This window comes from Suillus bovinus (genome assembly GCF_016758785.1).
Source record: "Suillus bovinus strain UH-Sbo-P2 chromosome Unknown EDB93scaffold_108, whole genome shotgun sequence".
NCBI lineage: Eukaryota > Fungi > Basidiomycota > Agaricomycetes > Boletales > Suillaceae > Suillus > Suillus bovinus.
Window position 1 is genome coordinate 31,842 of NW_024542164.1, and position 25,509 is coordinate 57,350.

A 25,509-nucleotide genomic window follows, 5' to 3' on the forward strand; every position below is an offset into this window, starting at 1 on the left:
CGATGATCAACCTTGTGACTTGCTCATCGTCCTCAAGAACCACATCCCTAGTCTATTGCACGGAGTCGCATTTCACGTTTTGCTTCCAATCCAACCAGAGATAAAACTTGAAGATACCAATCATTAGCGTCGCTGGAAGAGGGCTTGAAAGCTGAAGGTGCTATTGCATGAAATTGATACAAACGCGATATGTATCACTCGACGTCGATCGATATGAATAGATTGCATGATGGGTTACATGAAGTACAGGAAGAAGCATATATATAAAGATGTGGCGTACGTATGCCTATCAATTGGATAGTTGTTATCTCTTCTTTGATTACCTCCTGGTAAGATAAAAACTCGATATCTGAGCACCCCGAACTGACGATAGATTTTAACAGGGAAAGTGCTGGAGCGCTTGGACGAGCCAGACTTCACCATCAACGTCGGGGGCCACTATACCTTACCATTGGTCCTGAATTCCCCAGCCTCATAAGCGCTCTAGTACTTGTCAATCTCGCCGTTAAAGAGATCAGCCATGGCTTCTAGCTTGACACAGCCCGTCAACGCAACAAACAGATCGATTCTGACTCCAGTCATGACGTTGCAGGGTTATAAACCTTCGGAAGGCGAGCAATACACAGATGTCCTGCACCATGTTTCATCCATTTCCTACTTTCCGGACGGTCAGAAAATGATGAGTGGATCTTGGGACAGCACTGCTCGGCAATGGGATCTACAAGTGGGTAAAGAAATTGAGAAGGTGCGGGATGTTTGGGAGGGGAAGGTGGATGCGGTGGAGGTATCAAGGGATGGTCGATGGGTCGTCGCTGCTGGTGGAGAAAATAATTACAAGGATAAGTATGGGAAGCTCCGAGCCTGCGAGGTCGAGACTGGGATTGTTAAAACATTTGAAGGGCACTCAAATAAGATCACCTGCATCGATATCTCCGCGGACACCACTTTGCTGGCGAGCGGGTCAGAGGATTCCACGCGTATATGGAGCTTGGACACTGGCAAACTTGTGGCCGGTCCATTCAAAAGTGATGCATCTCGTAATGATGTGGGCGCTGTTCGATTCTCAGGAGACTCCAAAAAGCTGGCAGTCAAGTCACTTTTTGGGACGCGCCTCGACATTTTGCATGTACATACACAGAAACTGGATGCCAGAGTGGGGAAATCAGGCAATGGTGGGATCTGGACATGTGCGCCAGTATTTTGGACAGCAGGGGACAAAACCATCATAGCCGCATTCTCCTTCAATTACTCGGCAGTTTCGGATATCGACTTTGAATCCCCCCGAACAATCCACGAGTTCGACGCATCAACACTGAAGATTGTTGGAGTCCCCTTCAAAGGACACACCTTGATTGTCACAGGTCTAGCACTCTCATTTGATGGTGATCTCCTCGCTAGCGCTTCCCAAGACAACACCATCAAGCTCTGGGCTTTCAAGTCGCGCCAACTCCTCGCTTCATTCTACGTTCAGGAACCACACTGTATCATCCTCTCACCGAACTCACATCAACTGGCTTACACGACTTGGTGCGACTTAAAGTCCAGGATTTACATATGCGACATTCCATCCAACATCCTTGTCAGTATATGGCCTGCGCAAGAAGCACAGCCCAATGTATGCATTCAGGCGCATATATCTACCCGTTCGTGCGCTAACATATTCTTGTAGATCAATACACTTCGCAATCCACAGCGCACCTTGCGCCATAACCCCATCAGAGCTCCTATTCCCATCCCGCCACTTCTGCCTACAATATACCCACAGCGACCCACTTTTCTTCACTACCTTCGCAAACTTCTCCCTTCTTCCTCCAGCACGGACGCACTCCGTCCTATTCGGAACCACGAGCCTCGCGATCCACTGGACGTATGTTTCTCACTTGTTGCCTTCGCAGTCGATTTGACGATCACCTTGTAGTTTCCTGCTACGTTGCCCCTCCCTTCAAATTACTCTCCCTCGGGGCAGGCCACGACTCAGGTGCGTTCATAGATGGATTCTGGCGAGAATGCGAGTGTTCACTGTCGTAATCACGTTTTCAGCCTCGATTTGCATCACTACCGCCTGCCTCCCAGTCAACTACTGCGACTCCCACTAACTTCAAAGCCCGCATGCGCCAATTATCGGCCCGGTTGCCTATCGTCAATGTTCCTCTCGCGCAGGGTAGAGAGGTATACTCGGTCAAATTTTTACTGTATTGCAGGTCTCATACGTCCATTTACAGCGCAACGTTGCAGCGGGTACTCCCGCTAAGAATGATGATGGTTTTATCCTTGATGAAGACTATGTCTCTCCTCCTCCTTCACCGACCCCCGATTCACAACCTCAATCCACGGCAAGGCCGAGTAATGTTACATCTGGAGAGCATGGAGGCCGCCTCTCATGTTTCTGCTTTTAGCACTCTTTCGAAGGTAGTTCATTTTGAATTGTTGCAGGCGTTGTCTTATTATGTAAACATGTATCAGATATTCATTACACTCTTTGGAATATGTCTCGTCCTTTTATCAACAGCACGCATGCTGACTACGCATCCCATGTCTTCCATCAAGTATCCACTTCAATTCCGCTAGATTCATCACGCAAGGCTACACACGTTTGCTTGAGCGCAGACGCGAGCGTTTCAAAACCGGACCATTTCCAGTACTCCACACACAAGTACCGCACTTCAGGGAAGACCATAACCATGTTGCGTCTTGTGATGAACCCCACGGTGTAAAGCGCATGTACACGTTGATATCATATAGGATGGTGCCGGTGATGGATGACATCCCCGATTCACTCGATTCGCCACATCGATATCATAACACTTGGTCTTGCCACAACCCATTGGCTGTATCTGGTTTAGCTAGGCTGTCCGAGCAACTGGTGCTGGTTCAAGAGTGCTACAGTGGCGAGCGTTTTGATGTTCAACTCCCTGTACTGATGGGACTCGTAAGTATTCTAACCTGTTCCAGTTCGTAGTTTTGCGTGATCGTCACATACACTGATGTGCCACCCTAGGCATGGCTGCTGGGTGTAGGCAAGGACCTATGATCCGAATTTATTTTTGCAAGACTGACGTCAATGAGGTCTGCGAGTCAGATTCAAAGCTTGTCTCGAAGAATCATGATTTGTCCATCTTGGGCCCGGGACGATCGTTACATCGGATCGCTCCAACGTCCTCGGAAAATTGGCATTTCAAGCTTCCCTTCTCTAGCTCTCCACCTCGAGCTCGAGCATCTAAGCTGTACCTTCCATTTCCAAATATACTTTCCTGATAATTTGAAATGGGTCGCAAGCGGTTGATCCCGTCCGTTCATGATCGTGGGCAGACCTGACTTGAGAACACGAGGTAGATAAAATGTTTATTATTACCCATAATTTTGGTAACTCCACAGACATGCCTGTCTGTCGTGGCGCAGATACTGGGCGTAAGGACGATCAGAAGAGCCAAGTATCAAAATAAGTTCTGTGACTTAGGTCTGGTACATGAAGTATTCTGTGCCGTACAAAGCCGCACATGCAGCTGTACCTGCTGTCAGTGCCAGTGTTATTGGATAAATTGGTGGTTTTAGAGATCGTCGGAGATGCAGGAAGAGGTATGTTAATGACCAAGCTGCCGCGGTGTATGCACATCATATTTGAATTAAGGAGTGAGGCGAGAACTCACCAGTAGCTATTCCACTGCCGTTCCTTGCGTCACCAGCCGCTAAGACATACGCGGCTCCGCCAAAAACCAGGGAGAATCCGACCCGGTGGAGATATGGAGGAAAGTAAACGTTTGGACGAACGACAGTGGATGGAATGACGGCTGAAGCTGCAACTATCCATTTCAAAAGAAAATCAGATAGTGATGATGTGAAGTAAACACTTTTGACACGTACATAATGTCCCCAGACCAAGAATAGGCCCCCTTCAAAATTAAATCAATAGGTTAATGTGCCAGAACAACACGGTGATATGCAAAAGACTAAACTTGGATCGTGCGTATGGCTGGAAGTGTGAGAATACTCCAGACGCCGTCTGGGAAGTAGAAGGACTCGATGGATTTACGCGTTCAGGGGACTCCTTTCCTTCCATTCCACCAATTGGGTTGTGGTGAAAAGTAAAACTTGAACATGAAATCACGAGAGTAGGCCTTAGGGTTGGGGAATCCCGGGTACTCATTTGAATCCCGGGTGGGGAACCTCCAGCCTTTCAACTGTCAAGTCGAAACATGCTTGTGGAGCAGTACTTGTGCCGCCAAAGCGCGGAATACACGAGGATTTTTCCATAATTTATAGGCAGGTAAGAGAGATATTTGTTCCTTGTCTCCTTGAACAACATTAACAGTGACCCGGTTCAACTGCACGATGCCCTCGACTATCATCCAGGCGGGGAAGACATGGCATGGTTTCAGCAAGATCCAGTATTTGATCATATTGTACGCCCACATCCACCTATCGACTAAACGAGCTCCTATAACACTGATTTGATCCATTCAGTGGCGATTCTTATAGCAGCATTCGTTGGGACTACCAATCATCTCCCCATCCGACGATCAAGAGCCCCCTGGGAGTGACTTATCCCGGGGTAACATACACAGAGCCTGGAAAGCCGAACTGGGTTGGACATCTGGTCAAATCGCGTTCATCTAAGCTGGTGTACGACTATGCCAGGGGAAACGACTTTGTGTCTTCCCTAGAGAGACAGATCATATACCAGTTCCTTCCAAATGTCGCGAAGAAACCATCATCAGCCCCATGGGAGCCACAAGATACACTCTTTAGTGAGTGTTCTTGAGACCCATACGTTGTCTCTCTGACGGCATCTCCGTCGATCTACGATAGTGACCTGGATTGGCATTAATGATCTCGCGTAAGGTCATATCCTGCTATCTTGATTATAAACTGATCGATACTCTTCCTCAGCCTCATAGAAGATATCGATGGCGTGTTTAACACCCTTAAAGGGCTTTTCCGGTACCAAGAGAGACTATACGCCTCGGGAGCTCGAAATTTTCTGTTATTCGACCTCCCTCCGATCCACCGATCGCCCTCAGGTATGATCGCATCTTCTGCTGTGGTTCACATATTCACTCCAAAGAACAGTGCGCGACGATATCGCTAGCGTGATGGAACAGTATCAGACATGGAACGAGACATTAGAGAAAGAACTCCAAAGCTGGACTAAAACCCATCCAGACGTCACCACCTTCCTCTTTTCCTCGTGGGACTCATTTTCGCGCGTGTTGGATGATCCAAACGCATTTGGGTTTGATCCCAACGACATCAGTGAAGCTGGGGGCGCAATATGGGTAGATCGGCTTCGTCCCACGAGTGCGATGCATCGAGTCATTGCGGACGATCTGGTTTCGTTCTTGGACTCTCATTCACCCCATGTCTCCGATCAACCAGATTTCCAGCACAATCGCGCATGCTTCTCAGCAAGCAATGCCGTATGAGTGAAGACGAGTTTGCGAAAAGGCATAGGACAGGGCGGGTGCTTGATTGTTGCCTCTGGTAGGGACTTGGAGCATTTTTCAGTCCGTGACTACTGCCGAGCTATATATTTACGTGAACGTATACAGCACGTACGATCCTTTCAATTTGTTTGGTATTATCTCCCGAGTCTGGTTGTCATCAATGGGATAATGTGTCGTTCTCGTCAAAAAATAGAGTCTTGGTTATCACGACCTCGAACGAGTATAACGACGATTAATGCGACCTGGTGCGTTTCCAGTGGTATGACAGCTCAAACAATTTCTCCCAATAGGATATAAGCGATCTCGCTTAGTTAGGTCCGATGAACTGATACAATATCCGCCTTACAAGCCCAGACAGATGCTGAGGGTCATTCTGCAAAATAAGAGATGCATGTTTAGAGCATTCCTTGCCATGGACAGAATCAAAGTCACCTGATAAATGCTCTGGACTGTCGTAAAAATAAGATTAGGACGATTAGAATGATATAGCAACCTCCCACTCACCATAACCATACTCATTCCGATCGCAGTGAGCTAGCACATGTCAGTCAGCACGTCCATCTAACACGTATTGAGCGCTTCACTTACAATCATCTCCCCAAACTGACCGGTGTGAAATACCCAGCCCTTGCCTCTTGCCGTCAACCAGGCACTTTCCATGCCCTTCGGTAGGACATACATCGCGAGCTCTCCTCGCCTCCGCTTTTCCTCGACAAGGAGCGAAAGCGCACCAAAAAATCCACCGAGTCCATAGGAATACTTCGACAAAAGAAATAAGTCGATCAATTTCTGTGGGAGCTTGACTAAAGTTTGGGAGGACAGCATCCGGTAAAGGTAATGCTTGAAACAGACCCATGCTACAAGGAGATGTCAAATGTCGTGCAGAGACAAAGAAACGGCGGAAATACATACTCTGGAACGTAGCAATGAAAGTTGCTAAGAACGCAGAACTCCGTATTGTAGCCCATCCTGCACGTCCAAGATTCTGTAATGGGTTCTTAAAGAATGCATGCCGCTTGAACAATACCATCGGGACAAAATGCAGAGCACCGTAGATTGGGAAGGCCCATTTGAACACTGTGACAAAGCGCGGTAGCGGCACGTGTGTACACGATTCTACCCAGGGGTGCACGGCGCTACAGGGAGGGTGGGGGCCAAAGTCAGGGGGCGAATTGGTAGCCAGCGCCTTTCTAGCAAGAAGAGCGACCTTATTTTCGGGGATAATGTCCTGTCAAGCAAATAAGAATGTGGTGAGAAGAGTCAGCACAAAAACCCACCTCGTGATCGAGGATCTTGTTGATGTCCTGTATGTCAAACGTCCGAGTTTGGTTCATGTCTTGAACTATCTTAATCGCGTTTGATGAAGCACCCGACGCAGTTGTAAGCCTAAAAAATTATTTTAAAAATACGCTGCAAAATTTTTGGTCGACTGACCATGTGGTGTATGATCGCGGGAGTGTGTCTGGTCGTGAAAATAACGCGTACACAATTTGTGTACAGCTGTTCACACGTCAAAACCAAGACTTCTACCATGATGCACAGATCATACCAAAGACAAAACATGAGCACTTCTCCATTGGGTAGATGGAAACCGTGCTTCGACGTGAACACGTTATATGAACCTTGTAAGCCTCTAGACATCATTTTTGAATGAATCACTGCACGATCATGAAGATAGAGTAAATTACCGAACGAAGAGTTGTTGTGCGATGACCACTCTTCTTGATCGCTTTTCAAACATAACAGCGAGACCACCGGCCAGAGCACCAGCTAACATAGAGTACCATCTTCGCGTCTTCTTACGCACCCACACTTGATGTGCTTGAGCACTCAAGGAAAGGCGCGGTTGTCTGTCTGAGAGGGGAACCTCGAAAGGCGTTGGTGGGGCTGCGATATCTTGATCTTCGTTCTCAAATGGTGAGTGTAGGCTTGCACATTCATCGACAGGAAGGAAGATGGGGAGAGCATTGAGTGTTGCCTTGTAAATAGTCACAAAGGAGCCTATCCAAACTATAAAAAAGGCTTGCAAAAGACACTATGGCATCTATTGGCTCACCAAGCATGGCCGCGAATCTAAAGGAGTCCTTTCCAAAGATCGCATGTTGAATGAGTGAGAGCCTCATATTCCTGCACAACTTAGTCGATCAGGGATGTGAGTTAAGCTCCAGCCCTAACTCACTTTGGCACCTTTCCCATTCGTATAGTTGCCAGCACAAGATTCACGCTTGCACGGAGAGCAAAAGCGATAGCTGCAGCTCCTACATGTCAAATATAAACAACACATACCACCGTGAGTATCTGTATGCCAAATGATAACTCACTTAATCCTCCACGCCCCGCGTGCTCTACACACTCCCAAAGGTCTTCAAGCTCAACAGCGGGCTCTCCGCGCTCCCTCCAGACAATCCTTCGAGCTTCCCGGAGTCGTTCTTGGTGGTTTGCGAGTGCGACCAGATTCTCAAAGGACGCCATCGCACGGCGGGGTGCAAATTGGATATATGATGGGGTTCGCGACATGGCAGCCTTATGAGACGCTCGAGCATTAGGTTTTGGGGAGGCCATGACCTCTTAAGGAGCTGAAACTCTGGGGAGTTTGCCTATATAAGTCTGACCCGGGAAAGCATCATGTACACGGAGTTAACGCTCGTGATTCCACTAATACCTCCGGCCGTCAACGCAGTTTATGTCCAACTCATAACACAGTTTCAAATCTTGGAGACTACAATTTACGTTCGGTTGAATACACATTTAAAGGTCTGTTTGGGTGAAACTTAAACTATATACTTGGGGTGAACCATTAATGCAGCACGGCTGCATGTGTGAAATCTTAGGTATCTGGTCGGAGGGAAAGAATCACACGCGGTATATGTACATCCAACCACGGCGGAAGTTAGACGATAAGAAACAATCAGTCATCAAACACGTGAGGTACTGAGGGGATCATTTATTGGCAGATGTACGTGAATGATGGACAAGGGTACGAAATAATCTGTAGGATAGATGGATGTTAGTCAGTGATGAGGTTTCAAGCAATCACACGAATAACGATCAGACGATATAATGATTCCGGTTAGACTATTTCCTCATCGAACGGATTCTCCGTTGAGGGAGTCTGTCTTGTCATCGTGATACGAAAGTTGAAATTGTACTCACCCTACCGGTTCTTGAAGTATTCAAGGAGCACATTGAGACCCTCGCTCTCTACACCATAGTCCTTAACAACGACGCAAGAGCAGCCCACGACCTTGCGGGGATTGCCTTCCTTGTCAATCTTGCAAAGACCTGCCCATGTGCCCAGGATCTTGCCGTCTCCGACCTTGATCAGGTTGATTTTGTGCTCTGCACAGAGTGCTTCGATGAGTTTGATGTACTCAGCCTCTGAGCAGGTCTCCACAAGCACACACAGGTGGGCCTGGCGCTTGTCCAATGCCTTGGCGCACTCGCGGAGTCCACGAGCGAGACCGTCACGAACAAGGGCATTCTTCAGGACTTGCTACGCGATCAAAGGTGAGGATTGATGAAACATGACTACAGGACTCAAGTTCTGCATACCTGAAGAGCGTCCTCGACGGACATTTTTCCCTTTGGAGCCTCGGTAGTGACCTCGACCTCAGCCGGGGCGTCGACTTGAATTTCATCTCCAGCGTCAGACATCCTATTGCACAATCAGATAGACGACTGATTAGTATTATAGACAAACATACTTTTGGGATTAGTTTACAGAATATTTGCGATGTCTTCGTCCGCTCTCGTTGATGTGAGGAAAAATAAGGTTTCGGCCACTAACAAGGTTTTGTGTGCATCTAAAGTCCGCTCGGAAAGAGCCGTTATTCCATTTGACCTGATGTGATTGATGTTGGCCTTACATTCTTGCACCTAATCATCCACCACAAAGGCAATCGGATATGGTTTGTTCGCGTTCTCTGATGCATAGCAGTTAGATTACAAAATTTGCTAGAGTCTCGCATTCGTCAACGCGCTTGAGTGCAAAGAACGTACGCGCCAGAGTGTTACAACCTTTAGGCAGGCTTCATTAAATTCATCGTTTACAGCGCACAGTGACGAGATCTGGGCTGTGGCATGGACAGCCAATAATACGGCCGTATCGGCATCAGCTGATGGCACAGTGAAGCAGTGGGATTCCGCCTCTGGACAGGTGTCGATGTCGCGTCCGCCACACAACCTTGCCATAGTTTCTCTATCGGTCTCACCTGACGGGAAGTTCGCGCTGTACAATGGTCTCGACGGTACAACATGTCTTTGGGATCTCCAGGCTGATACAGTGGTCGGGCGTCATGAAAGCTACGACCGGTCTGCAGTGCAAGGCGCCGAGCCTTGTGAGTTATACGGACTCTAAGAAAGCATAATTTCTCATGATGTTGCATGTGCGCAGCCTGGTCCGTGTCACTCAATCCGAATGGAGCGACGTATGCGGGCACAAGCAGCACTGGAAACGTGAATATCTACTCTGCGAACCCTGACTCTTTCGGAACACGACAAGCGGTCTTGACAAGTGGTAGGAGTAGACACGGTATGGATTGTGTGCATGTGAGTTTATCTTATTCAAAATAGCAATCCTCCGAATTCCGAAACCCCCCAGAACGCTCGCAAGAACTAACAAATCATTTTTGATTAGAGTCCAGATGGTACTCAAGTAGCATTATCGAATGAAGCTGGCCAAGTCTTCATATTTGACTTGGAATCACAGGCTTTGACATCAACCTATTCTTCACATGCCATGTGTGTGCGATCATTGGCATGGTCATCCGACGGCCAGGTTCGTTTCATCAATCTATCAAGGGAAAGTAGCCTAAGTGAACGGCGTCCAGTTGCTACTGACAGCCTCTGATGACAAACGCCTGATTCTTCACGATGTGCGCTCAACTCCATCCGGAAAACCAGGTTCTGGAGCGGTAGCCACACTTACGGGACATTCCTCTTGGGTGCTGAGCACCAGCATATCACCAGATGGACGTCTGGCCGCATCAGGGTACATCATGTTCTATCAGACATAACTCTAATAATACTTGTTCGCTAGGTCTGCTGACAAAACGATCAAGGTGTGGGACTTGTCGGCACGCGCAGCAGTCTCGACGCTTCAGGAAAGTGGCGAGGTATGGAGCATTGCTTGGTCCCCCAAACCACCCGCTCCTGGCACCGCGGGTGCATTCATCAGTGGTGGACAGGATGGACATGTACGATGGTGGAGATCCGCTGGTACCGATGCATAGTATGGGTAGGATAGCTTGTCATTTTTGGTCCCCTTGTACTGCTGAAGTTCATCATTTTTCTCAACCGCTGTAGATCCTAGACTTGACGAACGAATGAAATGAATGTCTCACTTTCATATGGAGAATCATCCATGAATTAACATCTGGATCACAGACAGTTTGCTGTGCTGACCATATTACAGTATCTCCGTTATTCGATATGGACTTCTGTTGTTCCTGTCTCCGTCTGCTTGACAATTCTTCTATGTGGCCGCCAAAAATTAACCCTTTGTTTTCCTCATCCCTAGCTGGTTTGGCTGTCGTTGCATGTTCAACTCGACTCTGATAAGCCACTTCGTCGTGATCTTCTCCTAGACATTCTCCGTGTGCCGGTTATAGAGGATAACGCAGATTACGACCTGTATCCCTTCGATTTCGCCATCCAAAATGCCGAGGACAACGCTGCAATCGAACAGCGACCCATGGTTCTAAGTCATTTTTTGTGAGATCATCAAAGTACTGGTGAATCCAAGGGCAACACATCCAAAATCACATCTTTCTATGAAGGTGCTTGTGACGTGAAGCGGTAGAAGTTGTTAGAGTCTCAAATCACCTTCACATTACGCCATGATCTTCAGGCGCATACCATGGTTCGTCGTGACGAATAGCTTTTATCCCCTCGAGTCCATCTGACATGCATGGCTCTGGTTGCAATAGCATTTTGGCTCACTTTGAGTAATCGATGGAAGGCTCCTACCTCCGGATGTGATGGAGGCTGATGTTAAAATCCCACTCGAGGAATCGGGCACGTCTTGCTTACGAATAGTTGACCTATGGGATGTCCATGAGAGGCGTTCCCTCAGATTGTGCGTTCCCGAGATCATTGGTCAGGATACTAGTGATTTCGGAGACAGCGATCACGATTCATCACCGTTTTCGTCGTTTTGTCGTTGGTGAGCAGCGTCCATCCCATTTATAGAATCAAATGTCGTGTCGGGAGAGAGCCCTTGTAGACTCCATTCCTTTAAAAGCAGCTCATCCTATTCCAGGTCTTCCGCTCGACTTCTCAAGGTAGATGATGCACACTCGTGAGATCCATACCACTTGAACATGGAACGAACGGGCTCGTCAAGCTCTGAGCTACGTATTTGTCGATGCAGCTAAAGTAAGTTCATTTCGTTCCCCCTGCCTAGACAACTTACATAGAGATTGGCAGGTTTGCACGTGATGGAGAACAGATATGAGCAAACCTACAGCAGCCATCACTGGACGGTTTATCTCACAGCCTGAAACGTCAAAACAGACGCACGAGACAATGTTCAGAAGTGATTTCAAGTGAAAGTAAAGATACTTGGAAATATAGGGTAAACATGTTCAAGTAAGCCAATATATTATGATATGCGCACCGAGGACTATTTGAGCAACACAGCTACCGTCAAGGTATGAATGAAAACTAGAGGATCCCTGTTTCAAACTATATGAGCAACCGCTCACGGCAAGCGCATCGTCTCCGTGGGAAGCATAGAGCGCGTTTCGATCTTACTTGAGAGCTGAGTGAAGTACAGTTGTTGACTATAGACGGAGAGATAGGAGACACTACCGAATACTCACCAGCGAACCAAGCACGCAAATCAGCCTTCAGATCCTCATCAATCTTATCCATGATGGACTGATATGATTCGATGGCTGTTCCGAAACTACCTGCTCGAAAGAATGCACAACACTGTTGCTGGTGCGCAGTTTGCCACAACGACTTGAGGTCCCAGCCAAAGAGCTATTGGAAAGTTGCAGTTGAGCACGAAATAGTTTTCCCTTGTGTCATGTAGGCGTACCACGACGAATTCATCGTACAACAAATGAATTGGCAATTTGTAAAAGGAAGCACTAGCATTGACAGCGGCAGTGAAGTATTCAACAGCTTCGCTGTGCCGTGCACCCTCCAAGGCAATGTTTCCCAATTGGACGCGTAGGTGGGCCTTGTGTACGAAGGGCAAGAATTAATGACAACATATGAACCTGGTGTGATGGAATACATGGTACTCACTTCCACAACATGACAAACAATATGATCGACATTGGGGCAAGCAGATAGCTCTCGGATGCGAAGCATGGCCTCTTGATGTTCATTTGCATTGAATAACGCGATGGCCTAAAAACCACGATGAAGCACGGAGTATTGAAGAAAAAATATTGCCTGCCTTGATCAAGAACAAGAAGTGATCAGTCTTTAAATCTCGGTTCGTGAACATGGATGCGAGGTCAAATGATATTCTCGCGGCCAAAACCTGCTTTTTCCCGCAAAGGGCAATGCCCTTGGAGATATGGCCCGCCAACGATGGCTGAATGGTGACAGACTATACCATCATTACAGTTAACTTTTGTAAAGAGGTCATGATGCGTCAGTCAGCCTCACCTGAATTGCGTCATGAAGTGCTTGGTCCCAGTGGTATTTTCGCGCCATAACAAATGCGCGATTTGCATAGGCAGTGTGATCGTTGGCATCAGTGTAAATATCTAGATTTAGCGCCCTTTCGGCGGTAGGCCAGTCCCTAGCTATGCATGCATTGCGGACTGTCGAGTTCATAACGAGGACCTGCGCAATCATGTTCACGTTGCGTTATAAGAATCAAGGGTGGGAACATGCCTTGAAATCAGAGTAGGCTTGAGCCTTGGCATAAAAAACGCGCTTAGATGATGAATGGGCGGGAATATGAGTACAAACGTACTTGTGTCGCCTGCTCCTTCATGAGGCCATCATTCGAGCTATCCTCTGGCAAAGCATCCTCAGATACTGGCCACTCTGAGATCTTTTTATCCACACCTCCACTGAGGACGTGCTTGCCATCCGCAGAGAACGTGACGCAGTTCACCTCCCCAGAGTGCTTGAATACGGCAATGTTTCGTCGATCTGACAGTCTCCAGAGGCGGACACGATTGTCATAAGATGCGGAAGCAAGAAGAGTACCGCGAGAGTTCAGAGCAATGGCATGGATATCCTTAAAATGACCCTTCCATGGATTAAGGACCTGCTCCCAGGTCGATGTATCCCATTCTCGTATGGTGGGATCAGCCTCGTTTCCCCCCAAGAAAAGGCGTGTCCAATCGGGTGCACAAGCGAATGAGTAATTCAATCCTCCACCAATCATTCTCTTCAACTGAGTGGGGAGTGGAGGTGGTGATGAATCGTAGTGACTGTAGTAACTGTTTGAGGTGTGTTTCTGGTAAATCTGGATACCGCGGTCCGTTGCAATCGCAAGTGATTCCCCATAATAGGACAAATACCGAACGCAGCGAACAGCTCCACCGCATTTAAGTATATGTTTCACCTGCCACGTTGATGGATCCCATAGCCTCGTGGTGGTGTCAGATGATCCACTAGCCAGCATGCAGGAATCCGAAGAAAAGTTGAGTGAAAATATCCAACCGTCGTGGGCTTTATTGATTGTTTGGTCGAGTTCCCCGGTGTCTGCATGCCAGGCGATGAGCTCTCCGCTCTCATCGCCGCTTGCTATCCATCTCATATCTGGTGAGACAGCCAATGCTCGCACCCGACTTCGATGCCCCTCCATCTTCTTTAACACTACACCTGTTTTCAAGTCCCACAGACGAAGCATCCCATCATATGATCCCGTGACCATGCGTTTATCGTCGCTATACTGATTGAAAACCGCGACTGCGACCACACGATCCCCGTGATCTTCAAACGTTCGAGTGGGTGTGATATTGGGAATGAGCACCGCCATTTTAGTAAAGCTGCAGCACAGTTAAATTCTACTTGGTGACTGTGGGGGAAATCCAGGGATGGCGTCTTGCTCGAAGTTGCAGAGGTGCGTGTGACGAAGTCTTTTAAACCTCTCACTAGACGCCCAAAACATGAGGTTATTATTGCTTGACAATCTAAGCGAATGGGGACATGCGTTCAAGTCGTGTCGCCGCAGCTTTCCACATCAATCAACGAGCCTGATCGTGCTTGTTTCAGGTGTTCATGGGGCAGATAGGAAGAAGACATACGCGGTTCATCTGCTTCACCTGATTGGCCATGCCCTCGAATTTGAATCAGGCCGCTACCCAAAGACGGAGAATTCTACCCAGTGGGATGTTAAACTTCTGTTCCCTAGAACGTTAGTAGCGGAGATCCTACGGTTGCGGGCTTCCTTTGGTCTCCTCTGGTTGCTAGCATCACGGGTATGTGCGAATTCCTATTAGTATTGAAGATAATCAATCGTTTCATATTCTGATTCAAGTCAGCTGTGATTGAACGTTTGAATCGGCAACTCTAAGACATGTTTCTCGGATCTTCGGTGGTCGAGGATGGCAGTGCACGGTATGGCGATGATCTTCTAGATGGGCCCACCAGTTCGTGTTTCCACTCCAGCTGCGTCCAGTACACGCAATTCTACACGGAACCATTATGTGTGTTGTATGTATATTTCCCAACATGATACACAATCATGATTGCCGCATGCCATGTGTGATTCTCCTGCCATGGATGGTCGAGTTTGCGATCCTCGAAGCTATTGTGCACGTATAGAAACCCCGGAAACGTGGCCGATACCATTATCGAAAACGGTTCAACTGGTATGGCAAATTGGAGGAACAGCCGCTTAAGTTACTCAAGGATTGAATGTTTGGTACTATTGACGTGACGAAGTTTGAGAAGAATACGTTGGGACCCTGCTACACCACAAACTGCCGCTTTGGGCGAAACCGAGCTAATGAGAAAACTATTTAGTGCTCCTGGGAACCAGCCGGGTTGTATTTGTCATGGGTGTTTGTGTGATAAATAATAAATTTATAGAGTAAAGGCGCGAATTCGGAGGTCTATAAGAGAATTTTGCCCAATCTCCCACCAAGGTGGTAATAGGCTGTGCGTGTATAACCCCAGGGTTGTACAAATGTCGCGTGGTGAACATGCGAGGGAGATCAGAATGAGTCATATGGACGAGATCGGGCATGAGACATAGCACAGACATCTGTCAGAGATCCTACAGATATTTGAGCGTGCTATTTTTGTCTATACAATGCTAATCACAAACTTCCATGCCTGCAACGACCCGATCAGCGATGACTGGTTGCTCAAACATTCAAGCTTGCGACTTATCTATCCCTGTGGCCATTTGATACTTCAAACGAAACATAATTGACATTTGAGACATATTATAACAAGTGGTGGCACAACAACAACTCTAAGGTATGTACTTGAATGTATATCTAACCTGCTTCAAAAAAACCTCTGGATCATTGTAGCAAGTTTAGTTGGTAGAAATGAGGGGATAAGGGTAGAAAAGGGCAGCATCCCTACAAAATGCGCCCCAGATTTCCTTCAAGTCCTCTGTATCGCCCAAGTCTATCACCATAATTTCCTGGTCGACTGTGATGCTATGACCTGAAGTCTCTAGCCATTGTTCAATGAATGCACCTTCCAACGGTATGTGGGGATCCCACATTGGCCAGGTGCCTCTTGGGAAGAAGGGATATGCGGCAACAAATGTCAACCAAAATGTGTCCCGTCCCCACATCCATTGTGACAATTCGGTATTGAGTTCTACGAGCCACCCCTCAATCTCCTTTGATAGCTTTGCCCAATCGCCTCAATTAGTGTGGTTGAATGTTGATGGAAGGGGGAGGAATGGGATGGGGATTTCATCAGGAGGGGGAATACATTCAAGGATACCAGAAAACTCGAAGCACAATGTAAGTTTCATCAAGTCAGACGCAGCAAAATATGCTCACATTTGAGTTGCTTGAATTTAGCATGCTTTCAGTATCGGACTGCCACTGATCCATCGATGATATAGCTTTTATGAAGGGCATAGTGAAGCACCCGTATTCTTCAGCGATTGACACTGATATCTCAACAGGCTGCGAATGAATGTAGCAAATTGTCGGAGGCAGTTAATAACACTCACTATATTTTGTTCTATCAGGTGCTTCGGAAGGGTACCAGAAAATCTGATCGTGAAGAATAGCGGCTTGAATGTTGCGTCATCCATGTCCTGGTGTTGGACATCGGGATAGACAGTTGCAATGTTGGTGAGCACTCCAGGCATTATATTTCGTGCAAGCTTGACAAGAATTCAAAGAAGACGTGGGACTTTGGACTTGGTGTTCTTTCATCGTGTGTGCACCACATGACTCGCAACCTCTTCCCACCTCTGACACACTGACCCGGATCAGCCATGAAGCATGATATTGTCGATGGCACAAGTGAGTTATATATCTTGTCTGTCTGATAATAATCTAATACTTGTTACAGTTCTCCAATTTTGCGATGATACGCAGAGTCGCATCGTTTGCAATGTATGTCCCAAGAAGAACGGTCTGCACTGTACCATGGATCTCCGTTTTATCCAGAAGCATATCGTATCAGACAAGCACACATGCCACGCCAAAAATTTCAAGGGTGACTGAGCATCAAAATTTCATCCTGTTTTCAAGGCAAACTTGCATTGGGCCAGGAATAATCCTAAACAACGCAATATGGACCCGGACATGGAAGCTGAATTGTTTGGACTTGATCATATGGATGCTGATAGTGGTCTGATGGAGATAGACTCATACAACACATGTGAGGCTGACTTGGAGATCCCGCTGTCTGAGCACTTGAACAATGCCGTTGGAAGTTGGGTATATGAGTTCGATGAACACTTTACCGATCTATTTGCCGAACTGCAAGAGAATCTTGCCTTCAGGTGAAATCCCATTCTCGATACCACTCGCCCCCATCAACAAGGAGAATGAGTTATGTGATTATGACGTCCCTGACTTTGGGATTGATATTTTCGGTGAGTGAATTCAAGTTGTTTCTTTCATGCTGTTTTGTATTTAAATGCGTTTGCAGACTATGAACCTCCGGCGAAAAAATATGCTCTCAAAGACATCTCTCCTGATAATCCAACCTACCCTTGGCCATCACAAGCTGTGAGTACACTTGTTGTTAGTTGTGCAATGAAACATTTATACTCTTCTCAAGGATTTTACGACATCGCTTTTATTCAGCTCTCCACGCCTTCCCTTCTCAGATGCTCAGAAGAAAGCGGTACTTAATTGGGCAAAACAGCTTGGCACCAAAAATGTGCCCTCACTCAACGGGACTAAAAAGTGTCAACTGTTCATTGAGGATCTTGTTGGTCGACCAACCGAGAAGGTTACTGCCCAGTCAGGGAATATATTCTACATTAATAATATTGTGAACGCAATTGCAAAGGTCTGTCTTCTGCTACCTCGTATTAGGGTGTTGCATTCATATCATTCCAGGACTATGCAAACCCACTTACACGTTTTGCAATGCAAGATTATCCTGAGGATTGTGGGAAAGGGATGTCGCAATTTTTCAACAGCACAAAGATGTTGCTCGACCTTCCATCTCCTCCCGCAGCACGAGTGGATGGGATAGTGTATTTTGTCAATGAGCTATTACAGGAGTCTTCGGGAGCCTACTTTATTCTGGAACAGTTTTTCCTTGGCTCTCCGGTTGTTGAGGGTGGTGTTGAAGGTCCTGATAATAAGATTCTCTATGTGCTCGGTCGCGCTGCTCAATGAACTGATGTGAGTGACCTTTATAATGTCGTGTACTATTCTAAAGTGTTCAATAGGCAGGATTTATTATCAACAATGAACAAGAAATCGTCCCAACTTCAACATTTGCACGGTCATATGAAGATATTTCATCAACAAATGAGATTGACTGTGGACTCACTGGTGCGTTAGATCTAGGTCGTCTTATTTAACAGATGTGAACTTAAGTGTGTAACAGCATTGTCTGCTAAATACGGGTCACTCGAGCCTAATCCCTTGCGTGAAAAGGCGCAAGGCCGAATGGTTTATACAGTCCCTCTCATAATCTTCATGGACGATGTCTCGGGCAATATTTCGAAGCAGTGGAACAAGCACCACACTATTTATATGTCAAATGCAAACTTACCTCGTGAAATGCTCGAGAAGGAGTTCTTTGTGCGATTTGTCACATCGTCACCCCACGCTGCTCCAATGGAACTGATGCGAGCAATGAAAGATTCTCTTTGGTATGTTTTTCTCTGGATTCATTCTGGCTTATTCCTGAATATTTGCAGTAATGCAGCGCAGTCTGGCATTGTTGCATGGGACTGTAAAGATGAGGAGGAAGTTATGCTCATTCCATGTGGACTTTTTCTTGCCGGCGATAATCCTATGCAAGCCGAGGAATGCAGCCATGCAAGCCGAGGAATGCAGCCATGCAGGCCTTAATTGCAACTATTTCTGCAGGACATGTAACGTCGGCGGCACAAAAGAATACAAGGCATCCGAAGAGGGTTACAACAGTATATTCAAGGTACGAACATATATCACAGTGTCTCTTACTTGATCTAATTTCATACTCGTAGTCAGGTAGTTTACGAACACCTGAAAAGGCCACCAACAACATTCAACATCAATTTGAAGCTGCAATGAAATCTGTTACAAGAACATCTAGACGCTTGGGCCCCAACCATTTTTCTCCTGATCCTCCTCGTATCAGCCCTTGCATCATACCCTTACCCCGACCTTACCCTGGTCATCCTTGTCATTCTCACATTCCCTTTCGCTCTCTACCTATCGCTTCAGCAGAGCCAGTACATCTGGCCGGATCCTTTCACTGACGAAGCATATCCATGCTCCGTTTCACCACCTGACTGATCCTGTGGACAGTCCCCTTGCCTTTACCGTCTGGACGGTAACCTATGATATGATGCACGACGCATCCCCTTTGCCCTATTCCCTTTCTTGATCTCTGACTCGGTGCGCAGTCGCACATGCGACTTATACTTAGATCCGCAGCTGCATGATCGTGCCATTGCGTGTTTCACTTCTCATTTCGATCTTTGACTCACTTTCTTATCTAGCACGTTCTACCTCGACCGAACGTGCCTTCCTGTTATGGTCATACCCTTTACCGATTACTTCTCTTGGTAGTACAAGTTATCATCCACTAATATGCTTCCCGTCCTCTATATAAACTCGCTACCATGTAACATATTCCTTAACTTGAATCTACTTGGTTCTTGACCTCCTACTCTCACCAGAGTGATCCTTTCTGCCTCGCCAGCAGTCTATATTCTATCTTCTTATCTGCTCTTCGCGGATAAGCCTATAGTCTCGATCTTTACTCATCGACTTCGTCGACAAGCAAAGCCCCTGTTAACTAGTCGGACTTCTGTCCTTCTAATTAACGACGATCTTACAATTAACCTTCGGGTGTCGTAAGCCTAGGCCGATATAGCTTATTGTCTCGCACCCGCTTGACATAAGCTACCTGATTTGGACATAGGCGTCAAATCTTACTTGCCGAAGCCTCGCCAAGTAAGACCCCTAACCTTGGGCTAGCCCAAGGACATCCTCGACCGTTGATGACACACGCTCTGTTTGAGCGTCGCCAACAGATACCATCCAAGTCATAACAAAATCGGGTGCCATGACAAAAGTGCAGAGTGCTGTTTCTTCCACAGGTGTTCGTGACAGTGCCTCAGCATCCATCCTCGAGTCTCTCATAGAACTTGGAAAGAAACTCTGCAAACGAGTGCCAGGTTTACCAGCAACATCCGAAAGCAAGATCACAGCAGCGCTTGAAAAGGAGTTTGATGAATTATTACGAGGTACCACACTCAATGATGCAATGAATCCGTTGTTTGGGATGAACAGTAAGCTTGGTCAATGTCATTCGTGTCACGCTCACAATATTGTCTCACAGGGATCAACATCCACTTGGATATGCTGACTGAAATTCTCCATACAGTATTGTTGGGTGTGGTGAAGTATTTTTGGGGTCAGAGCGTGTTTATCCTGGAGAAAGCCAAGCTGCTGCACATTTTTCAGAGCTGCCTTGAGTCTGTTGACAAAGACGGACTGAACGCACCCTCTCTGAATGCTGACTATATATGTCATTATAAAGGTGGCTTAATAGGTAAACATTTCAAGAGCCTAGCCCAAGTTATGCCCTTCCTGGTGTATGACCTCGTCCCCCAGACTGGTCCTCAATGGGTGGTCCGTTATCGGGGAACTTGTCGTGCTCATTTGGCACACGACAATACCAGATACTGAAGAATATCTCGTCAGTTTACACTACTTAAGTGTTGAAAGGTGTCATGAACTAACCGATCTTCTTTAAATAGGCAAGATTATCCAGAACGATCGAGGACTTCCTCAATACAACAGTGCAATGTGCTCCAAGCATTCTCATCAGCAAGCGGAAATTTCACTTCCTGATTCATCTTCCGGCATTCATATGTCATTTCGGACCTGCAATCATATTCTCCACTGAGAGATATGAATCATTCAATCACGTTTTCCGACTGTCGTGCATTCACAGCAATCAACGTGCGCCCAGCAGGGACACTTGTCGACTCTTCGCATACCAGGACATCGTGAAACACGTTGCCACTGGTGGATGTTGGTACGATCGCAATGTTAAGAGATGGGTTCGTGGAGGAGAGCAGGTGCTATGTTATCTCAATGAACACCGAGAACAGGCCCACCTTCTCGGTATCTCAAGTATCTTGTGTGAGCCTCCACTGCCTGGTGAGTTAGGCGGTATGTTGTCATACCATTGCTAAGTATGCATAGGCACTGGAAGTCCTGATACTGCTGTTGGCGTTAATGGAAAGGCACAATGAGCAGATGGAGTACAATGGAAGGATACTCACTGCGCAAAAATTCTCGAAACTCTCCGATCTGGTGTTTCGTACTGCCAAGGCAAATCACTTGTGATGAGCAAGGGAGAACGAGCAGATCTGAATAGTCATGTCATCTTTCGACGACCTGCTGATGGACAGGTAAATGATTTTTTGGTCTGTCTGCAATCAAGCATTAATATGTGTGCAGATGTCTATTGGGCGTATCCGCGAGATCCTTATATCACATGGCACCAGTAGCACCGTGGATCATGTCGCACTGCAAGTTTTTTCATTCAGGCCTACATTACATCCTTCAATTTTTCTACCATGTCTTGACCTTACAGAAGATGAAACAGTCTCGACAGCAATGGTAAGTGACATGTTCTAACACTCAGAGCTGTCTGTTGAACATTGCTGGATTACAGGATATCATTTGCACTGTCAATCTTCAACACAACTGTATTGATTCGAAGTGCGTAAACATGCACCAGCAACACCTACATCAAGAACAGATCCATTCAAACGAAGCCTGTTGTCGACCATCAGCCAACTCCGTACTTCTTCCTCAACGCCTACTCGATTCACAACTGTGATCTTATCCAGCTGGTCATACCTGAGGCACTTCGCGAGTCACCATTGAGAGTCGCCAATCCGGCTGAAGTTCGAACTTTAGCCATACAGCAGATGAAAGACAAGAAGGCAGCAAAGAAATCAGGCAGCATCCCCGAGCCTCAAGAAGGTGTGACTGTTGTGGAGGAAAGTGTTTGCAATGCAACTGTACCACTTCCTGCCTTTGATCGTGCTCCCGCCAAAAAGATAGCCGCCAAGCCAAGAAAGAGCACAAGCGGTACCAGCACACGAGGCAGGAGGAAGATGACATCATCAAATGTTGGGCAGCCAATTGCTGGGACCTCGAGACAGATGTCTCCATCCAGTCAGCAGGGTCTGACAGTCCCATCCCACCAATTCATGCCTCCCCCACTGCAAGCCTCACATTACCCTCTGCCACTGCCAATTGGACCTTTGCTACATGCTCCACATCACCCTCAGGCTCCCTTTCCACCCTCCATGTCATATTCCAACACAGGTCCTCAAGGAGCACATGCGGCATCCATTGTGCACCCCACTCACACAGCCTCATTCCTCAGCTCACAACCTCCTCTGGCAACACACCAACCCCACACCTCTCCCGCTCACTTTATGCAAGCCGAGCTACCGGGTTTGCAGCCTCGCACTGCACATGCCCAGATGTACCCAAACCACCAACAGCAAGCTTGGATGGCTCAAGCTCATGTGCAGGCCATTCACACTTGCATGCAGTCACAGGCGCAGCACCCACACTATTTCATGGACCATTCTATGTATCCTCAGTAACGGGAGAGATGTGAAGGAGGGTCACAGTGTTGGAATCTCGCAGGAGGGATGATCAAAGTTTTTGAGGCCTCCGGTATATATTTTACTGTATCTGGGAGGACACCAAGTGATGTCTCCTCCACCTTATGTTATGATAGTACACCGTTATGTCACATATGCACATTTTTTTAAATCGTTGCTGCAGATGCAATGCAATTCTGTCAGTGGGTATTATAATTTATCATCTTTCTCCCTTGAACATGATACTTGTAATATGCAGCCGAACAAGACTTATGACACTCGGAATGGAAGATATCAGTGACACACGCTGACTGGCTGCTCCCTCCAGTTTCCCTCACCCAACCAACTCTCTGCTCAACTATGTTGCTCCAATGGTTTCCCGTGCGGTCTGGAAGTTCTAACAAAACAGGTGGCTCACAGCCCAGAAGAGCAGGATCGACAAGTGGGTTGTTGACACCAGCTACTGCTGGGGGGCCTCGGGGCAGGAGTCTTTCAGCATCCTTTCAACGACCTCCTGCAACCAGGACCACACATCTTATCCAGCGAGAACGTTCACCACTGGGAATGCAGCCAGGCAGCCACCACTCAGCCTCTCACACTGTTGTTGACGGGCCTGGCGGCAGTATCATTTTGCAGACTCCATCCGAAGCATCCCTCGATGAGCCTATCATGGCTGGTATGCGCCGCCAGAGAACGGACTCTGATGATTGACTAGATTAAATGCAGTCCGCGCTTCAGAGCCGCTTGACCGCGTGTCTCTTATCACCAAACATTACCACGTATGTCACAGATACGCACACAAACATTATGGTACCCTTTTCACTGCCTTTTGTATGCGCACGAATTGACTATGCAACAGGATTTTATCAAGAATCATTGTGAGGTATTCAAGCTGCCAGCCGCACTAATGCAAGACGTAGAGCTTTTGGCACAGCTCTCAAAAATTGTTAGTGAGTTGCTCTCTTCTATTCGCGGTAATCTCAAGTCCAAGGTTTGTATTTCGTTGTCCCATGCAAATCATCGTGACGCTGACCACCTCTAAGTTGGTCATATTGATTGCCAAGCGTATGAGCATCATGGATACAGCCAAATCACTGGCTCACGGTGTAATTGAGGTAGAAGCTTGTCATTGGAACAGATACACTTTTTTAGTATGTTTTAATCCTAATACACGTTATCAAGCATTTAACACGAGTCTAGTGGCGCTGCTTGTGAATCTTTCTTATTGGAGTCAGCGACTATAAAGCCATCCCACTCAAGGACCTTTACTCAAGCTCGCTCATCCCCTCCCTTCATAAAGACCTCCACGTCAAAATTGCAATGACACTCGATTGCGAAGTAGGCACAGAGGTGGACGAGAATGACGAACAGCATGGAGATCGTCTTGAAGACAGCATGGACCATTTGGACGGCCAAGGTTCTGAAGCACAACCTGGAGTGAGCAACGACACTGGTGGTGACGGTGACCTTGGAGAGGGAGGACACGTGATGGACACCCGAGAGGAAGATCAATTTCGCGAGAATCATGATGAAGAAGCCGGCCAGCAAGAACCCGACGAGGATTATGACGACGACGACAGTGGCTCTGGATTTAGCAAAAGAAAAAACGGTAAGGGTCCCAAATTCACCTCGGCAAAGTTCTGGAATTTTGTGGATTGCTTGCTTGAAGCTATTCGCAAAGCTGCGAGAGAAGAGGCAGGACCAGAGTATACGAAGTCAGCCCGCGGAACATATGAAAATGCGGTGCGCAAGTAAGTTTATTGTTATTACATCACACATGCGATTGCTGATTATGCCAAAGCCTGCTCGTTGAATTTTTTCAGATGGACCTCGTTGAGTTTCCAGGGAGCATGGTCGTTCCTAAACTCCTGAAAACAACTAGCCCTCAGTGGCAGACGACCATCCAGGACTCATTGCTTTGGGGCTGACTTCTCTCATAGGAAGCTCGTTCCGAAATTCCTCGCATAATGACTGGCACTATTCACTCCTTTGGTAGATACTTTCACCGCACCTTCCTTTTAATACCCTGGCATCACCCCATACATATTACTTTGATTGACATTGTGTCTACCCGCATCAGCATTAATGCAATAACACTCGTGCTTCATTTGATCTTTTTTACCTGCCTGATTCTGAATGGCTGAGGTGCATTGAATTCCTGCGTGCGAGATCGGCATCCTTCCAACCAACATATATACGATATAAGACATCTGTGTGACCCATCATGTGGGATATCTGTACAACCTATGAAACGAGACATATCCTCAGTCTATGAGAGCAGACCTCTGCGCTACCTATGAAACGAGACATCTGTGCAATCTATTGAAACCACGCATGGAGGATATTCTAATCCAGTGCAACTACTAGCTACGGTCGTCTATGTTCCATCGGGGTCTCATAAATATAGTTAGGTGCCTTGTAAAGGTCTCTTAAGATCATGGATCCATTGGCTCGCTTAGGCAAATTTTCAAATTGTCGGCAATTTCTGGCGAGAAAACCCTTCGGGACATATTATTAAAGGTTTGACACATGGTACCCATTTTGGACATGTGTCAAAGGTTTGCGGCAGTTTGCAGTGTACCTAGGGGTCGGCCCTCACTCCAGTATGAGTAGTAGCACAAGAATAACTTGCACCAATGCACGTCTGGGAGTGAATCAATATCAAACACACAGCACTCCAGGCTGCTGTCCAGAAGATTGTCGGGTGTCGTTTACATTCTTGTATTCCGGCAGTTTGGAAGCAGCGCTGTAAGGCACAAATTAGCGAAGAAGCTAGACCCGATTTCTGTGTGTTGAAATCCCAGACATCAAGGCGGCTCCCCGTCTACAAGTGAGGCAATGCAATACAGCCGGACT

The 25,509-nt window shown here is 47.0% G+C and overlaps 14 protein-coding genes across 14 annotated transcripts; 8 read left to right on the forward strand and 6 right to left on the reverse strand.

The window, feature by feature from the left end:
* The first annotated feature begins 163 nt into the window (after positions 1–163).
* Positions 164–2,458, forward strand: EDB93DRAFT_86062 (uncharacterized protein). The gene is made up of 5 exons (XM_041457725.1): positions 164–329; positions 384–1,615; positions 1,670–1,867; positions 1,919–2,169; positions 2,223–2,458. The coding sequence occupies exons 2-4, from the start codon at positions 521–523 to the stop codon at positions 1,988–1,990; spliced, it is 1,365 nt and encodes a 454-aa protein (XP_041301987.1). The 5' UTR covers positions 164–329; positions 384–520; the 3' UTR covers positions 1,991–2,169; positions 2,223–2,458.
* Positions 2,007–2,755, forward strand: EDB93DRAFT_86058 (uncharacterized protein). The gene has a single exon (XM_041457724.1). It carries the CDS (start codon positions 2,110–2,112, stop codon positions 2,566–2,568), a length of 459 nt encoding a protein of 152 aa, XP_041301988.1. The 5' UTR covers positions 2,007–2,109; the 3' UTR covers positions 2,569–2,755.
* Positions 2,756–3,453: 698 nt separating this feature from the next.
* On the reverse strand, positions 3,454–4,057 carry EDB93DRAFT_1095054 (uncharacterized protein; the record flags this gene model as incomplete). The annotated part of the gene is made up of 4 exons (XM_041446657.1): positions 3,454–3,593; positions 3,648–3,800; positions 3,862–3,890; positions 3,954–4,057. The coding sequence occupies 4 exons, from the start codon at positions 4,055–4,057 to the stop codon at positions 3,454–3,456; spliced, it is 426 nt and encodes a 141-aa protein (XP_041301989.1).
* A 74-nt stretch (positions 4,058–4,131) lies between these two features.
* Positions 4,132–5,420, forward strand: EDB93DRAFT_1332106 (uncharacterized protein; the record flags this gene model as incomplete). The annotated part of the gene is made up of 5 exons (XM_041455233.1): positions 4,132–4,400; positions 4,462–4,745; positions 4,807–4,834; positions 4,888–5,018; positions 5,068–5,420. Exons 1-5 carry the CDS (start codon positions 4,330–4,332, stop codon positions 5,418–5,420), a joined length of 867 nt encoding a protein of 288 aa, XP_041301990.1. The 5' UTR covers positions 4,132–4,329.
* Positions 5,421–5,748: 328 nt separating this feature from the next.
* EDB93DRAFT_1095060 (uncharacterized protein) lies at positions 5,749–7,958 on the reverse strand (the record flags this gene model as incomplete). Its single annotated transcript, XM_041446658.1, has 12 exons — positions 5,749–5,814; positions 5,874–5,885; positions 5,946–5,975; positions 6,030–6,298; positions 6,354–6,669; positions 6,719–6,827; positions 6,876–6,941; positions 6,991–7,074; positions 7,130–7,442; positions 7,498–7,568; positions 7,621–7,699; positions 7,763–7,958. 12 exons carry the CDS (start codon positions 7,956–7,958, stop codon positions 5,749–5,751), a joined length of 1,611 nt encoding a protein of 536 aa, XP_041301991.1.
* A 183-nt stretch (positions 7,959–8,141) lies between these two features.
* On the reverse strand, positions 8,142–9,196 carry EDB93DRAFT_1234194 (50S ribosomal protein L30e-like protein). The gene is made up of 3 exons (XM_041451325.1): positions 9,146–9,196; positions 8,994–9,096; positions 8,142–8,934 (listed from the first exon to the last, which is right to left on the reverse strand). Exons 2-3 carry the CDS (start codon positions 9,093–9,095, stop codon positions 8,596–8,598), a joined length of 441 nt encoding a protein of 146 aa, XP_041301992.1. The 5' UTR covers position 9,096; positions 9,146–9,196; the 3' UTR covers positions 8,142–8,595.
* Positions 9,197–9,296: 100 nt separating this feature from the next.
* On the forward strand, positions 9,297–11,012 carry EDB93DRAFT_86202 (WD40-repeat-containing domain protein). Its single transcript, XM_041457727.1, has 7 exons — positions 9,297–9,349; positions 9,400–9,436; positions 9,494–9,778; positions 9,835–9,989; positions 10,078–10,218; positions 10,271–10,431; positions 10,480–11,012. The coding sequence occupies exons 1-7, from the start codon at positions 9,347–9,349 to the stop codon at positions 10,670–10,672; spliced, it is 975 nt and encodes a 324-aa protein (XP_041301993.1). The 5' UTR covers positions 9,297–9,346; the 3' UTR covers positions 10,673–11,012.
* Positions 11,013–11,691: 679 nt separating this feature from the next.
* On the reverse strand, positions 11,692–12,761 carry EDB93DRAFT_1108477 (uncharacterized protein; the record flags this gene model as incomplete). The annotated part of the gene is made up of 8 exons (XM_041447844.1): positions 11,692–11,811; positions 11,854–11,901; positions 11,961–12,001; positions 12,058–12,104; positions 12,146–12,223; positions 12,271–12,425; positions 12,484–12,627; positions 12,696–12,761. 8 exons carry the CDS (start codon positions 12,759–12,761, stop codon positions 11,692–11,694), a joined length of 699 nt encoding a protein of 232 aa, XP_041301994.1.
* Positions 12,762–13,084: 323 nt separating this feature from the next.
* EDB93DRAFT_86290 (WD40-repeat-containing domain protein) lies at positions 13,085–14,667 on the reverse strand. Its single transcript, XM_041457733.1, has 3 exons — positions 14,663–14,667; positions 13,378–14,611; positions 13,085–13,319 (listed from the first exon to the last, which is right to left on the reverse strand). Exons 2-3 carry the CDS (start codon positions 14,392–14,394, stop codon positions 13,278–13,280), a joined length of 1,059 nt encoding a protein of 352 aa, XP_041301995.1. The 5' UTR covers positions 14,395–14,611; positions 14,663–14,667; the 3' UTR covers positions 13,085–13,277.
* Positions 14,668–15,903: 1,236 nt separating this feature from the next.
* EDB93DRAFT_1108478 (uncharacterized protein) lies at positions 15,904–16,701 on the reverse strand (the record flags this gene model as incomplete). Its single annotated transcript, XM_041447845.1, has 4 exons — positions 15,904–16,241; positions 16,314–16,332; positions 16,385–16,513; positions 16,561–16,701. The coding sequence occupies 4 exons, from the start codon at positions 16,699–16,701 to the stop codon at positions 15,904–15,906; spliced, it is 627 nt and encodes a 208-aa protein (XP_041301996.1).
* A 430-nt stretch (positions 16,702–17,131) lies between these two features.
* EDB93DRAFT_1255993 (uncharacterized protein) lies at positions 17,132–18,877 on the forward strand (the record flags this gene model as incomplete). The annotated part of the gene is made up of 8 exons (XM_041453878.1): positions 17,132–17,278; positions 17,328–17,436; positions 17,493–17,572; positions 17,625–17,858; positions 17,909–18,169; positions 18,247–18,352; positions 18,408–18,675; positions 18,724–18,877. The coding sequence occupies 8 exons, from the start codon at positions 17,132–17,134 to the stop codon at positions 18,875–18,877; spliced, it is 1,359 nt and encodes a 452-aa protein (XP_041301997.1).
* Positions 18,878–20,081: 1,204 nt separating this feature from the next.
* On the forward strand, positions 20,082–21,279 carry EDB93DRAFT_1255994 (uncharacterized protein; the record flags this gene model as incomplete). The annotated part of the gene is made up of 6 exons (XM_041453879.1): positions 20,082–20,307; positions 20,358–20,493; positions 20,559–20,570; positions 20,633–20,717; positions 20,779–21,184; positions 21,230–21,279. The coding sequence occupies 6 exons, from the start codon at positions 20,082–20,084 to the stop codon at positions 21,277–21,279; spliced, it is 915 nt and encodes a 304-aa protein (XP_041301998.1).
* A 93-nt stretch (positions 21,280–21,372) lies between these two features.
* Positions 21,373–22,788, forward strand: EDB93DRAFT_1332111 (uncharacterized protein; the record flags this gene model as incomplete). The annotated part of the gene is made up of 4 exons (XM_041455234.1): positions 21,373–21,438; positions 21,488–21,649; positions 21,705–21,751; positions 21,792–22,788. 4 exons carry the CDS (start codon positions 21,373–21,375, stop codon positions 22,651–22,653), a joined length of 1,137 nt encoding a protein of 378 aa, XP_041301999.1. The 3' UTR covers positions 22,654–22,788.
* A 1,080-nt stretch (positions 22,789–23,868) lies between these two features.
* Positions 23,869–24,581, forward strand: EDB93DRAFT_1095029 (uncharacterized protein; the record flags this gene model as incomplete). The annotated part of the gene is made up of 2 exons (XM_041446656.1): positions 23,869–24,404; positions 24,455–24,581. Coding segments are annotated over 2 exons (663 nt in total), but the record flags the coding sequence as incomplete, so codon positions are not given.
* Between the last annotated feature and the right edge of the window lie 928 nt (positions 24,582–25,509).